The sequence below is a fragment of the Tiliqua scincoides genome, chromosome 3 (genome assembly GCF_035046505.1).
Source record: "Tiliqua scincoides isolate rTilSci1 chromosome 3, rTilSci1.hap2, whole genome shotgun sequence".
NCBI classification, from domain to species: domain Eukaryota; kingdom Metazoa; phylum Chordata; class Lepidosauria; order Squamata; family Scincidae; genus Tiliqua; species Tiliqua scincoides.
The window spans coordinates 225,953,193-225,972,187 of record NC_089823.1 but is presented as its reverse complement, the minus strand read 5'-3'; the positions used below and the strand labels follow the sequence as shown (position 1 = coordinate 225,972,187).

The following is an 18,995-nucleotide window of genomic DNA, read 5'->3' as shown; positions in this document are numbered from 1 at the left end:
TTCCAGTGATTTTCAGAACCCATGACCTAACCGGGCTTAGGATATGGTGATCCTAAGGGATTGCAGGGGTGGTCTGTGAGCAGATGTTCTAGAAGTGTTCATATTGTCAGTGAATGCAATTAATATTGAAGAGCATGGCAGATGTCATGTTGAATCTCAGTAAGGATTTCTGTGACCAGATTGTAAGTGAGCTCCTGCACCTTTAAAAAATTTGCCTGAAGAAAGATGCTTGCTATTCCCATCAAGGTACTGCAGTGTGGAGAAAAGTAACTTCTGATAGACATTCCCCTCCACCTAACTCTTAAAAGTTCTGAAGCCCTACTAAATCTGGGCTCAGCAAACCCTCTCGAACCAGTGCTTGAGATGAATATACATACTATATTCCTGAGTTAGCAAAATGGAATAATAGAAAGTAGTTCAATTTTTGCAGCAAGAGTTAGTGTTTGCGTAGAGATTTGTACGTGAATGTTTAAGTAGCTAAAATCGCTGCTCTTTGCCTTGGCAGGTGCTCCGCTCTGCTGCTGACTGGTCTGCTGGGATCAAATACCACGAAGAATCCATCCATACTGCTTATGTCAGCTTGATAGAAAACAGCAAGCACTTCATATATATTGAGGCAAGCAGTAGTCATGCATGAATGTGTGGCCCGGGAATGTAGCAAGACACCAGAATTGCCCTTTTTGCAATGATCATCAGAATTGTTTTTGTCAAATCCACTCAATGCTTTGAACTATTTATTTTTAAACTGTTAAATTTACCTTTTAGCAAACCCAGGCAGAACTTCTCAATTTCTTTCAAATGTTTTCTTGCCTGGTTGCCCTTTCTTAGGGGCACCAGCTCTAATTTTTAATGGGGACCATGTTTCAAATGGAGCAACAAGTGAAGAAGCAGTAACAGTGAGGGCACTGCCTAGTGAATCGCAAGCTGAGATGCAAACAAAGAGCTCTTGAACCCCACCCTCCCATCACATTAATAGAATCGTGAGAGAACCCTTCCTTTACCAGACAGCCCTAGACAGTTTTGTTGCCCAAGGTAGAACACCCAAATCGCACCTCACCATGAAAAGAAATGTATACAACTGGCCATTTGTTGGTCTCTAACAACCATGCTAAATCTGGTGTTTGAAGCAGTCCCATTTAGGATCAGAACTCATGACAGGAAAGCCTGATCATGCCAGGGCTCCCAATGGCAAGTACAGGTCTTCCACCCATACTGTTTTGCACAAACAGAGCCTGTCCTCGCTCTCAGCTCTATAAATGCATGGAGGCTGGAAACCAACTAGTGTAATCCCCTTCCCCTTTGCTGTGCATGGCAAAGAAGGTGAGAGTATGGCCAGTGGTGTTCCTGGGGGTGGGGGTGGAATAGTAAGTTTTGCAGGTGTCCCAACCTGCCATGTCAGCGGCCCCTCCCTCTTGCCTTTGGAGCCATTCCCGGCTGCAAGAATAATGCAGAGGCATCTGCTTCCCGAACCCATGATTTTCAGTGTTGCTCTCACTGCCTGGAATGGCTCCAAAGGGGAGGCGAGGGGCTGCTGACATAGCACATTGAGGCAACTGCTCAACTTACTGTTTTGCACCCCCCTTCTGGGAACGCCACTGAGTATGGCTGCTGTCTCTGTGCACATGAAAGAAAGTGATTCAGTTGCATGAGGGGCATTCTTTAGTTCGGGGCTTCACTGGTTGAACAGATAAGTATTCCTTGGGAGCTGAATTTAGCCCCCGGACCTATTGCCCATCACTTGTCTATCCTTCAGCCTCTGCAAGAGCCATGGAAAAATGCTATCGCTTCAGAGTAGCAATCCTTAAGGAACTCTACTCTTAATTGCCATCTGTTGCCTTCTTTGTTGAAAATTTGGAAGCCTTGAAAGTACAGATTGAGTCATGAATAATTAGTTTGCTCTCATACACAAACATGGATATCATTTCATTAACTGTCACTAAGAAACTGTTGTTCATTGTGTATTAAATTTTCATATTAATCTGAACCATTTAATGGATCAGTCCTCTCAATGGAATCCAAAGAATGGCAGACTCCATCAAAGCCAATGGGGAAATCACACGGTTAAATTCTGAAATCCCATTGATTTCAGTGGTACTCATTTATGTTTCATTTGCTCTCGATGCAGCCTAATAATTTAGTACAGTCATTTTCTAACTTCCTACCATCAGGGAACCCTTGCCACATTCTTTTGTATGCTAAAGAACACTTATGGAGGATTCTGGATTCTGGAGTGTATATCAGGGTGCAGTGGCATAGCTAAAGATTGTGTAGCCTGGTGCCAAGCTCAAAATGTTGCCCCAGAAGTGATGTCACGCCTGGGCTTTTTAAAAAGTGAAAATTGGGAGGAACCCACCCCCTCCCCCCAGCAGCTCGCCACCCACTTGCTCTGCTGCCTCCCCCCAGTCAGTGGCATAGCTAAAGCATCTATCTACAACCTGTGGTCAAAGAAGATTTTGTAGTCCCCCCGCATGATAAAATCAAATTTAATTAAGTAAATAAATAAAAAGTTGTTGGTTCCATGCTGTATCATAATAACATCTCATTGGCACTCAGAACAAAAAGTCTTATAGGCCAGTTTGGAGTTAAGCAAATCCACTTTTTGTCCCATGACAGTGGTATTTTCATTTTCTGGTTAATTGGCCATAACTTTTGATAGAATGCAGATATTCCAGTGTGGTTTGCTTCATTGCACTCTGCATTAAATTACCTTTCCAATGATATATAACATGATGGTATTATTCATACATACCAATATTTTAACAATTTTGGTCCCTACTGTCAAGCTCAGCTTGTTGCCCCCCTAAAGTTTGATGTCCAGTGCAACTGCTACCCCCTGCACCCCCTTAGCTACGCCACTGTCAGGGTGCACTCTCAGCTTACCTGGTACTCTGGCCCACTCTGTTAGGTCTTGCTATTGCTGTGATGTTCCCAATCCCACCTTGAGGCTGAACAAAGCAATGGAAGATCATTCCTGGTGGGCACTGGTCAAGCTACTTTCATAAAATTTGTCCCCAGTTGCTGATCAAGGAACTTTCAGTAAGCTTTTGAAAAACCATAGTTCTTTAGAAAAAAACAATTTGAATACCTCTGCTTCAACAGATACCATATTATTCGCAGAATTAATATTTTAGACTTTTTTTCTTTTCTCCCACTTTAGAACCAGTTTTTTATCAGCTGTGCTGATGACAAAGTTGTGTCCAATCGGATTGGTGATGCTATTGCGAACAGGATTCTCAAAGCCCACAGGTAATCTTGCTCAAAATACATCTGGAGTCAGGGTGACCAGACATCCTCTTTTTCCAGGAGATGTCCTCTTTTTTAAGCCTAGTGCCCTGGAAAAGAACTTAAATGTCCTCCATTTCCTTAAATGTCCTTGTGAGTGGCCCCTGCAGGCAGCACATAGCCTTTCTGTAATTAATAAATTATATGTAATATAGTTTTGAATGTAATAATAAATAACATAGTGTTTAAATTAACCACATGAAATCAACATACAAGTGTTTTTAGCTTTTATTTTGTCATGTCCTACATTTTTCTTGGATGCCCTACATTTTGGGGCACCATGTCCTCTTTTGTGGTTATGACGTCAGGTCACCATGTCCGGAGTGGGGTTTTGAAGATTTGGTACTGAAATCTAGAATGCAAAATTTTGCTTATAAGCCAGTGTGAGTGATCATATGGGAAGGGGCTGTAGCCCCAGGGATAGCTGTGCATGCAAAATGTTCTAGGTTCAATTCCTGATATCTCCAGATCAGGCTGCAAAAGATGTCTGTCCGAAATGCTGGAGGTGTCCCACCCTCCTTTGTAGACAATATTGAGCTAGATAGACCAATGGTCTGAGCTGGTATTAAGCAGTGTCAGATGCTCATATGAGCCACACACTGTACACAGCCCATGGCAGACTTTCTAAAGGTTCTTAAGTCTCCTATTGCAGTATGGAATGGAATGCAGATATTTCCAGTTCTTAGTAGGATTGATTAGCGGTGTTCTTATCCAAGCCACAAACGATCTTAGTCATTGCTTCTCCATCCAGCCCCTGGCAACTGGTAAGTTTGATGGGTGGGCAGCATAAAGAGCAGGGGCTTTTCAGTTGTGCTGCTAATACTTTGGAATATGCTTCTTAAGCCATTTCTGCCCAATGTTGCATATACGCAACAGGGATCAAATGTGTACACCTTTGGGCTGGGCACAAATGGGTTAAGGAGACCTCTCTGTATGCATCACTATATAACTTCAGGCATTAGGGAAAGATCTGGCTCTTCAGAAAGGTTTTTGAGGTCTGGTCTATGGTTTCTCTTATTATAGTATTTATCTTTACTTTTTTTGTATCTCTCGTCTATTAGCGCTTATGAGTTCTCTAAAAAGTGGAAGAGTGACAGACTCTTAAAAAATAAACAAAATGAAAACCCATTCAGTTCGTTCTCTCTCTCTCTCTCTCTCTCTCTCTCTCTCTCTCTCTGTAGCTTTCCACATCAGCTTCAAGTTCCTAGTCCTTACGTACATTTCAAGGTGATGGACCTTGACTGTATCTTTTCTCTTATCTCTTTTATTTCTTATGAGTCTACCCAAGCACCGCTGCCCTTTCACTTTCACAGCCACAGTTGCTTTCACAGACACAGTTGGTGGGTACCAGATACAGAGCCTTTTCCATGATGGTACCCAAGTAATACAGTTCCTTCCCTGGAGGGAAAGCTATAGCAGGTTCCCAAACTGGTTCTTTTTAAATGAGTTCTTAAAATGGCACAGTTTCTCTCCAGTCCACTGTTTCTCTCCAGTGTATGCACCACTACCCAGTGCTATTTGAAATGACAAAAGCCTGAGCCAGGACATGCATTTAAAGTAGTGTGTGTTTTGGCCCTGAGGACCTCAGGATGCCCTGGAATATTTGCATTCCTGTTGAATAAACCAGTGAGGTGGTGTGTTGATAGTGTCTGGATGGAGGGTAGTTTGCTTTTAAGGATAAAAGCTTTTGCACACTGAGGAATTCTAATAAAATTGATATGTGGACTCTCATAACATTGCTGGACCTCACCTCTGAAAAGCAAAGGAGAAAGTTTGCAACTGCCCTCCGTTTCATGAAGGCATGCTTATATTATAGTGGCTCCATTATTAAGAGCAGGCCATGTTCTTCCAAAACCAGACACTTGTTTAGAATGTGTATTTCAGCTCTCAAACCTGCATTCAAGAAACAGAGACACATCTTGCCTGGACCAAGCTTTCAGCGTCCCACATACAGTAGCAGAGCTACAAGGGGGGCCTGCGGTAAATGTTGCTGGTGCCACAATGTACCGTGTAAGCGGCCCCTCCCACTCGCCCTCTCTGCCCAGAATGGCTCCATTGGTGAGTGGGGAGGGCCCTTTACACGGCACATTGTGGGGCCTGCAGTTCTTCCTGGCCTGCCTCCCCTGTAGCTATGCTGCTGCCCATGCAGATCTGCTATTCTCTAGCTTCAGCCTTTGTAGCTCACCTACTTTTCTTCCCAGTCCTTCCCAAAAGCATTCCAGACTTTCTGAAAGCCTGGTGATCTCATTAGCCGAATGAGTTATGCAAATACACATGCATTTGCATAATTCTAATTGCAGGCCTTGGGTTTCCATGGTGCAGATTTTTTTTAAAGAAATTGTTAACTACAGAGTATATCTTTCCTTGGATATCATTGTGATTCAGGTGGTGCAGTCATTGTAGCAGGCTGCATTCTGATAAAGCCAGAGGCAGCCAGCCTCCAAAGCGGTTTCTTACAGTGTGCCTCATTCATGAGTCTATACTGGGTGCCCTGCAGCACCTAGCCTATGGTTGTTACCCCACATTGCATAGTCCATACCCCCCCCCCCCCATTTTAAGATCAGAGCCTGGGGCCTATCTTCAGCAGCAGAATATCAACACTTGACTTTATTTCTGATAACCCATCTTCCTCTTCAGCTAGCGAAGTGCTAGTTGGGTGGGTGGGTGGGCAGTGATTCCAAGTGCAATGCAGCAGTGTTGTTAAAGTAGCAAAAATTATCCACCTGCAAAACTGCCCCCATGTTGAGGACAGCAGTGGTCGCTACAGGGGTTTCCCCGCTTTCTTTGCTCTACATTTCTTTCTGCTGTATTTGGGTGAACAGAATCAGTGTTGTGCATGCATGAGAGAAAGGTCTGAGGGTTAGATTGCTAAGAACCTATCTACATTCCAATGCATTTAAAGTCACATGTAGTTTGGCCCTTTGCTTCAGGAACACAGTCCTTTTGATCCTTTTGATCTAGTGCCTTGTAGCCAGCTTTTACCTACAGATCTCCGTTGCTGGATCAGAACAAGCCAGTCATAATACTAAAAAAAATCCATATTATATTCAGTGTAAAATTCTTGAAATTGGCTTGAATGGGAAAGAGGCAGTGAAGCAGATCGTATTATATATGAAATTTTTCATCTTCTGGCATTCACGGGGAACAAGAATTAGGTTTTGCATTAATATTTAAACCGTAATGGAAGGACTTGATGGAGTATTCCACCCAAGTCGGCACACCTCTTCATTTCTTAGAAAATACAAAGCATATATAATTAATAACTCACATCTTCCATTCACGGGGACAGCTTTACTGATTATGTATTTTCCTAAGCAAGCTGCGCTGTTTTAATGAAAATAGGTTGCTTCTAAGTGATTTGCTCTTGTAATTATATCTGGCGAGAGTCAATAATTAATATTCTTCACTTCCAAATTATTTGCCTTGTCTCGTCAAGATGACACTTTAAATTTAAAGCAAAATGTTTGTATGCGTGTGTCTGATTATGCCGTCAAAGCCTGTTTCAGCTGCAAGGCATAAAAAAGACCCTTGTAATTTAATAGCAGTTAAGATGCATCTTAACTGCTATTTCTTGTGCTAATGATTTTTTAAGAAACCGTCGCTTTCCCCTTATTTCTTTCTGTCCCACTGTCCTGTTTTGTAAGGAATCCACAATGTGGCTTGCACTAAAGATGTAAACCAGCAGGCACCAAACTCCGGCCCAAAGGCCAGATGCAGCATCTGGAAAAAGCCTCCCCTGTTGTGTTCCACTTTGCAGCCTCTTATCCTTTGAACCAATCTGCTCAGAAACTCGAACCAGGCAGCTGATTCTGCCCAGAAATGAGGCGCACATCCTTGCTGGGGTGATGGGCAGCAGAAACGGCTGCCCAGCGCGAGTTTCTGAGCAGATCGGCTCAAAAAATAAGAGGCTGCAGGCTGGAACAGCAAGTGTCACACACTATGGGGAAGGCTTTTTCAGATGCAGCAGTCCACGGTTTGGAGACAACTGTTGTAAACGCACAGTCTAGCAGAACAATCTTATGCATGTCTACTCAGAAATAAGTCCCAATGTGTTAAATGAGATTTACTCCCAGGAAAGTGTGTATAGGATTGCATCCTATGGGCCCAATCCTATCCAACTTTCCAGTGCCGGTGCAACCACAATGCATCCTTAAGGAAAGGGACCAAACATTCCCTGACCTGGAGAAGGCTCTGTGATTGTTCCCCTACTGCAGGATGCAGTGCATACATCATTGGCTGGGCTGCACCAGTGCTGTGCTTCCTTCAGAGTAGACATGTGCTTTCAGTGGTGCTTTCTTCAGAGTAGACATGCTTAGCATGTAGAAGGTTCGAGGTTCAGGCTCTGGCATCTCCAGGTACCACTGGGAAAGACTCGCCCTTGAAACCATGGGGAGACACTGCGAGTTGGTACAGCTGCATTAATGAGCAACGTGAATCAATGGTTGGATGTGGTAGAATCTTCAGTGAATGCCTCACTTTGAACTAGTGTGGTATAGTAGCTAGAATACTGTCAAACTATGCCAGGGGGGCCCCAGACTCAAATCCGACTGGACAACCATGGGCCAGCCATAATTGAAAGGAGGGCAGGATTAATGTGTATTTCATAATAATGTTCATATAGAATACATGCTTAGGTGCATTCCTAGGGTTTCTCATGTGCTTGGCCCCTAAAATATGGCTCTTGCCCAGGGTGATTTTACTTCTACAAAGGCTTCTATCTCATTTGGTTTTGGGAGTTGTTGGAATTGTAACTTGGTGAGTTACCATTTAAGTGCATATCTCAGTATTAACTACAGAAATAAATCTTGTGTGACCCTACCTGTTTGTTCTTTAAAATCCCTAGTGCTAGAAACAATTACTAGGAGATGGTATTTCTGCTGGTAGAATCTGTAGGCCTTTTTCAGTGGCTCTGTTCATCCTCTATGATGTTCGCCACCTTGTGGTTAGACCCTGTTTCTTGGGTTTATAACCAAACAAGAATTATCCATCCAACAGAACTGTTAAAAGAGAGTCTCTGAAAAGTCAGAGTCCGTATGAATTCTAATTAAGTGAGATGTAATTGACAGTCATCTTACTGATTTTTTTTTAATTAGAGAGACTCAAGGGCATTTCTGGAAATGCAACTATCCCCAGAAATTGGCTGTCGTTGCATGACAATTACCTAACTGTCAGGCTAAATAAAAATAAATATGTGTTTCAAACTAGACAGGACAGATTTTGCAAATCAGAGTGAATCTACAGCAAATTAGCTACATGACTTGAACTGTCATCCTAAACACACTTCTGTTCCTGATCCTGTTGCAATTTCTGGAGAGGTAAATGAATGTGTGAAGATTCTGGAAGTGAAAATGAAAAGTATATCCTGTCTGCTTGTGGTTGCCCAAAGGAGCTGGAGAGGGTAATTGCTGTAAAGACCAGTGGACTAGAGAGTGGGGCTTGGCTACAGAGTAGGAACAATGCAAAGCAAGAAGGTTGGAAACTGGTCAAGTAGAACTCTGTGAAGAAAGCTGCTGTACCAGCAATGAAGGCTGATCATTATACAGGGATCCAGGGTATCTTGACTTCAACAAAGGCCCTAATCCAGAGCCTGCATTCTCGTCCCAAGTAGGCTTGGCCACTGCTTTCAATGATGGTGAAGGGGCTGACAAAGCAAGTGCAGGGGTCCGGGGGGGGGGAGGAATTCTGAAACCTGCCACCCTATACAATGTATAGGATTATAACCCTAATGGGGAGCTGTGGCCAATGGCCCAGTAGGTCAAGGGAGACACTAGTCAAAAAAGTTTGGGAACCAATCTTTTAGCCCAGTGGTTACCAAACTGTGGGTCAGGACCCACCAATGAGTTGGGACCCGATTTTTGGTGGGTCACAAAACTGACAAGGATATGTATATGGAACCCCATGGAAACTGAAATGGAGCAGAACATGCACGTTTATTTGCAAGTAGGTGAATGTGCCTCAACCCACTTCAGGGGGCAGGCCGAGGGGAATGCAAGGCCACCAGAATGGTCCTATCAGATGAATGTGGAGCTCAACAAACACATTAGAGGGCATCCTTCCCCCCCCCCCCCAGTAAAAGGGAGAAAAGCAAAGACTTGGTGACTGGTAAAATGAAACTTTTTTTTTAGTCTCATAAAGTTAGATGGGTCCTGATAGAGTGCTGCTTTAAAAAGTGGGTCCTGGTGCTAAACAGGTTGGGAATCACTGTGTTAGCCAGCATGCTGCACCATGGAGAGCTGTACTACAGAGACAGAATGATGTTTAGACTAGACTGAGTTTGCAGTGTATACATGTTTGTGGTCAGCTGAAAATGAGCAAGGCTGGCTTCTTGCCTTTTCTAAGAATTGTGTGTTGATCCATTCATCAGGGCCATGTCTGTTGTCATCTCTCCCCCACCCCCCAAATGCTCAATTCTCTCCATGCTTTTTCTGTGGCTCAGAAGCCACTATCATTTGAACTGTAGAAACTAGGATCACTGAAGGTCACCTCAGAGAGAAGTTATTATTGTTATTCATATATACATCATCATCCATCTGTAATATTCACCAGGCTTGGTGAAAAAGTTTGGGGATACCGGTTTTTAAATAAATATTATCCCTAGGGCTGATGTAACTGGAGAATTGCTGCATTTACAAATTTAACTGAACCTGGTTTTTTAAAAAGACAACACTGTGGCATGTTTGGATCATCTGTCTTTGTCCTTTGCTTTTAGGGAAAATAAACGGTATCGAGTCTACGTCGTCATTCCCCTGCTGCCAGGATTTGAAGGAGATATTTCAACAGGTGGAGGAAATGCCTTGCAAGCAATCATGCACTTTAACTACAGGTAGCCTGGGGGGGGGGGCCCAAACCATTTTCAACAGTGTGGGAGATGGACAACAGTGTTAGGGGCAAGGATGTAGACAGTACACCGCTGAAGTCAGTTCCAGTGATCGATCTGAAGTATTTCAGACCGAAGGGCAAAAATGGTCCTTGGTACCATCTCTGGCCAGTATCCAAACAGCAACTTTATTGCTCACGTTTTTATCCCACCCTTCCTCCAAAGAGCTTAGTTTGGTATATATGGCCTCCCCTCCGCTGTCCTTTTATCCTCACCACAATCTTGTGAGATAGGTCAGCCTGAAAGAAAAAGGGACTGGTCACCCAGTAGACTAGGAGTGCCCAAACCCCGGCCCTGGGGCCACATGCGGCCCTCGAGGCCTCTCAATCTGGCCCTCAGGGAGCCCCCAGTCTCCAATGAGCCTCTGGCCCTCCAGAGATTTGTTGCAGCCCGCACTGGCCCGACACAACTGCTCTCAGCATGAAGGCAACTGTTTGACCTCTTTGCGTGAGCTGTGGGATGAGGGCTTCTTCCACTGCTTGCTGTTTCATGTCTGTAATTCAGTAGTGGCAGCAAAGGAAAGGCCAGCCTTACTTTGTGCAAGGCCTTTTATAGGCCTTGAGCTATTGCAAGACCTTCATTCATTCCTTCATTCATTCATATAAGTTCATCTTTAATATATTCATTTATGTAAACTTATGCAAATTTATTCAAATTTTAAATGTAAATTAATTCTCTCTTTCCCCGGCCCCGACGCAGTGTCAGAGAGATGATGTGGCCCTCCTGCCAAAAACTTTGGACACCCCTGCAGTAGACTAAGGGCCAAACTGGATATGATGTGGGAGTTCCAGGCTGGAATTCCTGAAATCTCAAAGCACCAGGTGGGGGGGGGGGGAGGATTTGAATTGGGGTTAAATGGAGGAGGGATTGGAGGCTTAAATGGTCCCTTTGCACCCATGCCAGTGCCCTGACTTCAATCAGCATCCACCCCTCCAAAAAAATTAGCTATAGAGAGAAAAAGTGCCTGCAGGTTTTCCCATCTTTGCCTATCTCCAACTTTAGAGAAATTATTTCGATAAGGGACATAGTGCAGGGGTAAGCAATTAGCCATCCATCCCCCATGCTACACCTGTGGTTTTTACCCCATGGATTCCTCCTGCCACCCCCGCTCCCATCTCCTGCACGGCTGCTTTTAGAAAATGAAAAAGTCCTTGGAGGTTCCAATCTCAGAACTCCAACACCCCATTTAGATTGGCTTTAACAGGGGCTTTGAATTTAGTTCTTGTTCCTTGCTGAAGTCCAGTTGAAGCTCTAACCGCTGCACCACACTGGCTCTCAAGGCTAATACTTGAGCACAACCAGATGGATTTTTCAGCTTCAGTTCTTTGAGAAGCCGACCTTGGTGTCATATCACAAACTCTTTTTGAGTTTGGTTTCGAGTGTACTTTGTACTATAGCATAAGGACGGCAGGGTTTAGGATAGGGTGGAAGGCTGATTTTCAGTTCACTCAAACCCAAAGGCCGCACTGGTCATGCAGAATTATCTTTGTGATTCGTTGGATCCCAGCTTTTAACTTGTAAATTGATGTTATTATTAACTTATGACTTTAGCGGCGTGATCAATGCACATTGTATTTTACAAAATAATATTCACAAAACAAGCCTATTTGCATTTGGATAATGAGAGATGACTAAAGGAAAGAAAGAAAAGACTACTGTACTCCTAGTTGGACTTTGATTTGGGAGAGGGGATAAGTCAGTGGTATTACACATGTAATTCAGTGGTATGACACATGTAGAAAATCCCAGGTTCCTCTCTTAGCATCTCTAGTAGTGAGGGCCAGGAGAGATCCCTACAGAGCATGCGCAGGTGAGGCCCCAGAGAGCATGCAGAGGTATATCAGCAAGCAAAGGCAACACTAAGCTACCTGAACCAGTAGTCTAACCCAGCAGAGGAGCAGATTCACATGGTTCTGCGGTGGTTCATATTGTCTAAAAATAAAAAATAAAAAAGCAAGCCTAATTGGATATTTCTGTTAAATGGCCAGCAGAGGGAGCCCAGAGTTTTGTGTTGTGCCTCTCTGGGCAGCTGTGCTGGGGTGCATTAGTTCATTGGCTTTCTAATTAAGCTTCCTTCTCCTGTTTTTCCAGTTTTCTGTTAAGTCTTTCTCATTTGTAGGCAGCAGGCTGCAAAAACAAGAGACCACACTTTAGAGCATGAACACAACAAATAAAAACAATATGTGAATACTGAGTCCCTAAAGGGGCATTTTCCTTTTTAATGTTGTTTGTTAGGGCCAATTTGTGTGCCATGATTTGATGTGGGACGCTATGAGCAATGCCTACGACATGTGAATGCATCCTGTGAGTGACTCACAGGTCTGATTGGCTCCCTTGTGGCTCCTGAAAAACAACCCAAACCATGTGGATTGCTTGAGAGAACCATTGTCATGGCTGTCGGCTTAGGGTGCATTGAGGTATTGTGGTTTGTAGACAGGGAAATCAATGAGAAGCCGTGTGCCTGGATTTTCTTTCCAACTTCCACCCTACAACCCCACCTCAGGATTCCTGGTCTGCGGGGAACAAACGAGGGTTTGCAGACAGGTGAGCTGGCAAACAGTTGACAGGATCAGGCCAGATAATCCACCAGTGAGCAGGGGATCAGCAAAGAAACAATTCGTGACAGTCTCTGGTGACAGCTGGAGCTTTACCCCAGATATAGGTTGCTCATGTAGAAAAACCAGGTCAGAGCTGGACACCTTGCACCATCAGGTGAAACTCCATTGGACCCTCCAGTAACATGACCTTGTTAAACTAGTAGCTGGAGTCATAGTAATAATAATTCTCTTGAGAGTCTTGAATTTTCAGTGTGTGTTGCTTGCAGTTTCTGAGTAAAATTGACAACAGAGCAGTCAGGTAGCAGCAGTCGATTGAGCCCATATTGCAGATTGTGTTGAGGCTGAGAGGTTCCCTTTCCTAGGCAGAGCTGGCTCGTCCATGAGTTCATTGATGGAGCAATTGCTCTCCTGGACCCAGGGCCACCCAGGGCCAGGACCTCAAAATACCTCAGCCCCCATGTGGCCCGGAGGCCTAAAAAGTCACTTTCAGTTTTTAGAGAAAACTAAAAATGACATTTTTAAGCCTTCTGAGGCTAGAAAGGCCAATCATGGCCTCCACAGCCCCTAGTAGGCCTTCTGAGGCCTCTGGAAGACCTGAAAACATTACTTCCAGTTTTGGGCAAAGTGATGTTTTAGGCCTTCCAGGAGTCTCAGAAGGCTTTCTAAGGCCCAGTAAAGAAAAAAAAAAAGTAACGGGTGGCACGGGGAGGAAGTCCTGGCGGTGCTTCCTGCTGAGTGGTGCCCTGGGGCATTTGCCCCCTTTGAACCCTCAGATACACCCAAGTGATGGAGTAGGTGGCAGAGTAGCCAGGGGTGCTGCTGCCTTCTGTATCCTCCTCATCAGCATCAGCATCCACCATGCCCTGCCACCACTCCTGCATTTTCTGCTTTTGACATGGAAGAAGGAAACAGAATGGAAGAGGAATGCTGGAGGAAAGTCATGACTTAATGCAATCTGTATGATGGGAGGAATGGGAGTGAGAGCAGAGGAGGATGAGGAGGATACAGATCTGATCAATGGTGGCAATGTGGAGTGTGTCACCTGACAAGAGGGTGGCGTTTGGTACCCCACCCAGGCATTGGTGGATCTTGGGTGGGTCTTGTATGTAGGGCCACCTATTGAGCTATCAGCTAAGGCAAAATTGAAACCAAGGGCTTCCCAATCCATAACACAGTCTCTCAAGCTCTTTGAACCACCTCGCCCCTGTTTCCCAAAGCAGACTTTGGGCAGGTTCTGTTCTAATAACTGCTACATCCTCAAAGCATCCTTCCCACAACTGATTAGTTTGGAACTGCGGGAGCAGGAAGGCAACTCATAGACCTTTGGGGCAGGGGCTGAGATTTGGCACTAGATCAGCTAGCTGATCTTTGTAAAAGGCACACTGTGGCATCCAAACACTAAACACAGCCCTGCCATCGGTATACATTCACCTCCACACATCACAAATCAGCTTCTCCCAGGTTTTTCCATATCTTGCCATTTTCTTCTTTCATGGTAGCTCCTGGTATCGAACAAGATGTGTCTTTCCCTTTCCCTGCCCTCGCATTTCATATAGAATGTATCTGGTGATTTTAATTAGCCCACCCGCCTTTGCAAACCCATTTCACATGCTACTGTTTTGTGGGTTTAATCGTGGCCTTAATTCTTTCAGGACGATGTGCAGAGGAGATAATTCGATCCTGGGACAGCTGAAAGCTGAGAGTGAGTACTTTGCTTGGCTCTCTACACGCCGCTCTCTGTTGGGCCTCGAGGACACTAAATGTTGATTGATACTTCATAAAGCACACGTTAGCTGGTGTAATTGCTGGATTGTATAACCAGGAGTGCGGGAGGCCTCAATTATATCCAGGAGATCTTCAAAATAAAGAAAACAAAGTGGCAAAACAACATCTGGGTTGTCTGACAGAAGAGAGTAAAGCTGCAATTTTGGCACCCCTTTGGATACAGCTCAAAATGTTTATTATCTTTTCCCCTTAATGCCATTGCAGTGAACAGATTCCTTGGGCTGGGTCATGCAGGGTCACTGTTAGAAATGGGGAAAAGTTTGGAGCATATGATGGAAATGATGGACCATGGAATTCTAAATAGCTATTTTAGGCCAAACCGCTCATTAACTATTAACGATATGATGTAACCTCATACTGTAATGAGGCGTTGGGTCCTGGAGTGCTTACTTTTATTCAGTAGCAGCCGCTGGGGGGGGGGGAAGAGAACCCAAATCAGGACCGAGGAGAGGGCAAAGGAGTCTTTAACCTTGACACCAATGGGAGCTGTCCTCCCAACAAATAGGAGCTACATGGAGTCCATCTGGATTGGGGCCATGGCATGGGAAAAGGATTAACACCCTCCTTCCCCCATGTGTTGGTCTCAGTCTGTGTCAGGCCCCCCATAGCTACGATCAAGTTACACAAAACTAAGCATGTCAGGCAAAGCATATAATTAATAGATATTGTGTAGTTTGGCTCCTATTCACTTAATAGTCTTAACTAATTAATTCATTAACTGTCAGGCAGCCCAGTTCTACTTAGGCCTTATGCCGCCTTACACCATTTTTAAAAAAACAATTTGCTGGCTGATCATTCATGCATGCCTTTCAGTCAATTTAAACGTATTTTAATTTAGCCAACTAATTGACTAACTGCTTTAGCCCCTAATAGTTTTTCTTTTGCCTTTGCTTCACATAGGAAACCGCACCTAGTAGCAAGGGAGTTCACCTGGTGTGGTGTGCAAAATGTAGCCATTGTCAAATGTAGCCATTTTAAAAGCAATTATGCTTCCTGAATAAACAAAAGGAGATGACAAACTGGTTGCACTCCTTGCCCAGGGACTATGTGGGTACAACCCTTGCCCATGTGGCCATTCTTATCCATATTTTGTCTTAAGGTCTCTGAGCAGGGAAATGGCCTCTTAATTGTTGCTAGTATAACCTATACAGACCAAACTAAATTTGACATTTAAAATGTCACTAGCCCCTGACCCACTTTCATTTTGGGGGGAAAATAGGTACCAGACTGGGACCATGGTATAGGGTAGGGGGGCTTTAACTCTGAGCTGCAGCTCTGGATTTCCTTGCCACCCCTGTCTCCTCTTAGTCGAGGGGAAGAAAACTCTTATTGGTGCCAATGGGTGCTTTTTCTCCTTCTCAAATAGCAGTTGTGGGGAAGTCCAATCCAGCTAGTATTTACCAAATTAAAGCACATCAAGACTAGTGGCACTTTGAGCATCACATGCAGTTTGGCCCCAAGCCACCACTGTTCCTGCAACTTCGTAACCTTCACGTAGAGCTGATAATGTAATATGATTTGCTCCATCAAGACATCTTATAATGCCTAAAGCTCATCTGTTCCTCTCTCTCTTCTCCACATGCACCCCCAACTCCTGCATCAGTTGGAGACCAGTGGATTAATTATATTTCGTTCTGCGGGCTTCGGACCTATGCTGAGTTGGAAGGGAAACTTGTCACAGAACTGATCTATGTTCACAGCAAGCTGATGATTGTTGATGACAACACAGTCATCATTGGTGAGTAAGGCATTTGGCAATTAAATATAGGATTTTTATTTTTTTTTAAGAATTCAAATTAAAATATCTCTGCGGATTTCTTCGGGTTAAATTTTAGGCTTTGTGATGGTAGGATTAGGACATTAGCAGTGCAATCCTTTGCATTTCTACTCAGAAATAAAATTCAGTTGTGTTCAATGGGGTTTACTCTCTGGAAAGTGTGTCTAGGATTGCAGTCAAGGAATGCTAAGACACTAATGTACAAAGCTAGCTTGCTGTTAGCATCATAAGAAAAAAATATTAGTCCTACATAATGGAGCAGAAGGTCTTGTCAACAGAATATCCCAAGTTCAATCTTTGGCATATCTTGGAATTGCTGGGAAAGACCCTTGCTTGGAACACTGGAGAGCTGCTGTCATTGTAGTGAAGCTTAAAAAAAAGTTGTCCACTTGTCTCATTCATTTTTAAATACCATTCCTGCACCTGTTCCCCCTTCCCAAACAACCCTTCCTAAACAAAGAGTCAGGATGGCGTAGTGGTTCTGGTGTTGGACTGAGACCTGGGTTCAAATCCCCACTTAGCCATGAAGCTTCCTGGGCGAGCAGACACTCTGGGTGGACCAGTGACTGTGTGGACCAGTCACTCACTCTCAGCCTAACCCACCTCACAAGGCTGTTGTGACAAAAGGAGGGTAGGAACCATGTACACCACCCTGAGCTCCTTCAAGAAAGGTTGGTATAAAAATGTGAAAAAAACAAACCTTTACCTCCCCAAATCCATGCAAACCATTCACCACCACCACCCGCACACACATAGTTGAGCAGTACTCATGCAACTGTCATCATAGATGCTGCACCCTCAGCATAATAAAGGGCACACTAACATGGTGATATCATGTTCTGACCCTTCAAAACTAGTGACTAAACTTTAGAGTGGGGCTTTCCAACCCCAAGCCCAGGGCTGGATCTGGGGTTTGGGGAAAGCTCTCTGCTCCATGAGTGGAGCTTCCATGCTGTGTGACTGCCATGTAGATCTGGGAACAGGAATTTCTTGGGCAGTTGAGTCTGCCTGGACGTCTGCCCAGACATCCTGTTGCACAGCCTTCTGGGACGCCGGGCAACAGACTTGACTGCCCAGAGCATCCCTGTGCCCAAATCTACATGGCAGTCATACAGAACGGTAAACTCTGATCCAAATGGGGACCAGTTTTGTAGTGCACAGCAGTCGCGAGTTTGGCGACCACTGCTTTCGTGGTTCAAGAATGAGCCCTGTTCTTGTGTACTCCACCCTCCACTCCCCTCATCGCCTTGCATGGGCATCTTTGTGGATAGCTTCCTGGTTTAATTTTAAAACCTTAATCTGAACTGATGCATTATGGTTTGATTAAGCCCTCCAAACGTGGATTAGAAACACGGTTTGATCCTAGTTTGAGGAATCAGTCAAGAAACATGGTTTGGAGGATCAGAGATGTGACATCTCTACATAGCCATTGTAACTTCTTTCAGCTAACTAACTGACTACAGTATAGACCAGGGCCAAACCCCGGCCCCGGGGCCACTTGCGGCCCTCGAGGACTCCCAATGCGGCCCTCAGGGAGACCCTAGTCTCCAATGAGCCTCTGGCCCTCCAGAAACTTGCTGGAGCCCACGACGTAACTGCTCTCAGTGTGATGGCCAACTGTTCGACCTCTCGCATGAGCTGTGGGGTGAGGGCTCCCTCTACTGCTTGCTGTTTCACATCTGTGATGCAGCTGCAGCAGCAAAGGAAAGGCTAGCCTTGCTTTGTTCAAGGCCTTTTATAGGCCTTGAGCCATTGCAAGACCTTCATTCATTCATGTAAGTTCCACCTCTAGTGTATTAATTTATGTAAGTTTATTCAAATTTTAAATGTAAATTAATTCTTTTTTCCCCCGGCCCCTGACACAGTGTCGGAGAGATGATGTGGCACTCCTGTCAAAAACTTTGGACACCCCTGGTATAGACCAGTGATTTTCAACCTTTTTCATCTCACAGCGCACTGAGAAGGTGCTAAAATTGTCAAGGGACACTATCAATTTTTTTACAATTGACAAGGCAGACCATGCGGCTGGTGCAGGGCTCGCATCCCCCAGTGGTCCTATTAATAAATGACTCTCCCCCAAAATTCCGCAGCACACCTGCTGACCATTCATGGTACACTAATGTGCCGTAGCACACTGATTGAAAATCACTGGTGTAGAGAGTTCTCCACAGCAGAAACAAACAAAATTAGCTAAGAAGGATGAAAGTCAGAGGCAAGAGAAGCAAATTATGAGGCAGACTTCAGTTAAAGGGAATAAGGCAATCCAGCTGCTCCAAAATTTTATAGTAGTCAGCAGAATGTCCAGAAATCAGCTGACTTGACACAGGATGCTTGCATGAAACTTTTAGTGCACCAGCAGAGCAATTTGTGCATGAGAAGTCCTAGTACTAATCAAGAGTAAGTAAGAATGCTCTGCGGATTTCCCAAGCATCCTATGCTGATTGTATGGTTGAAGTATCTGCCACTAAACCCAAAAGACCTTTGATTCTAGACTCACAAGCATGCCTGACTCACAGCACAATCCTATGCATGTCTACTCAGAAGTAAGTCCCATTATGTCCATCAGGTCTTACTCCCAGGAAAGTGTGCATAGGATTGCAGCCTCAGGGCCCAATCTTATCCAACTTTCCAGCACCGGTGCAACCACAGTGCAGCCCCGAGGTAAGGGAACAAATGTTTCCTTATCTTGAGGAGATCTTTGTGATTGTCTCCTCAC

At 44.5% G+C, this 18,995-nt stretch overlaps 1 protein-coding gene across 2 annotated transcripts in view; it reads left to right on the top strand.

Annotated features, from left to right (window-relative positions):
- PLD1 (phospholipase D1) overlaps positions 1-18,995 on the top strand; it is a 127,531-nt gene that overhangs the window by 88,128 nt on the left and 20,408 nt on the right. For both annotated transcript variants that reach the window (XM_066621076.1, XM_066621074.1), the window contains 5 exons: positions 506-616; positions 3,158-3,246; positions 9,992-10,105; positions 14,370-14,419; positions 16,106-16,240. In XM_066621076.1, the coding sequence (XP_066477173.1) occupies positions 506-616; positions 3,158-3,246; positions 9,992-10,105; positions 14,370-14,419; positions 16,106-16,240 (499 nt within the window). The remainder of the gene's footprint in view (positions 1-505; positions 617-3,157; positions 3,247-9,991; positions 10,106-14,369; positions 14,420-16,105; positions 16,241-18,995) is intronic.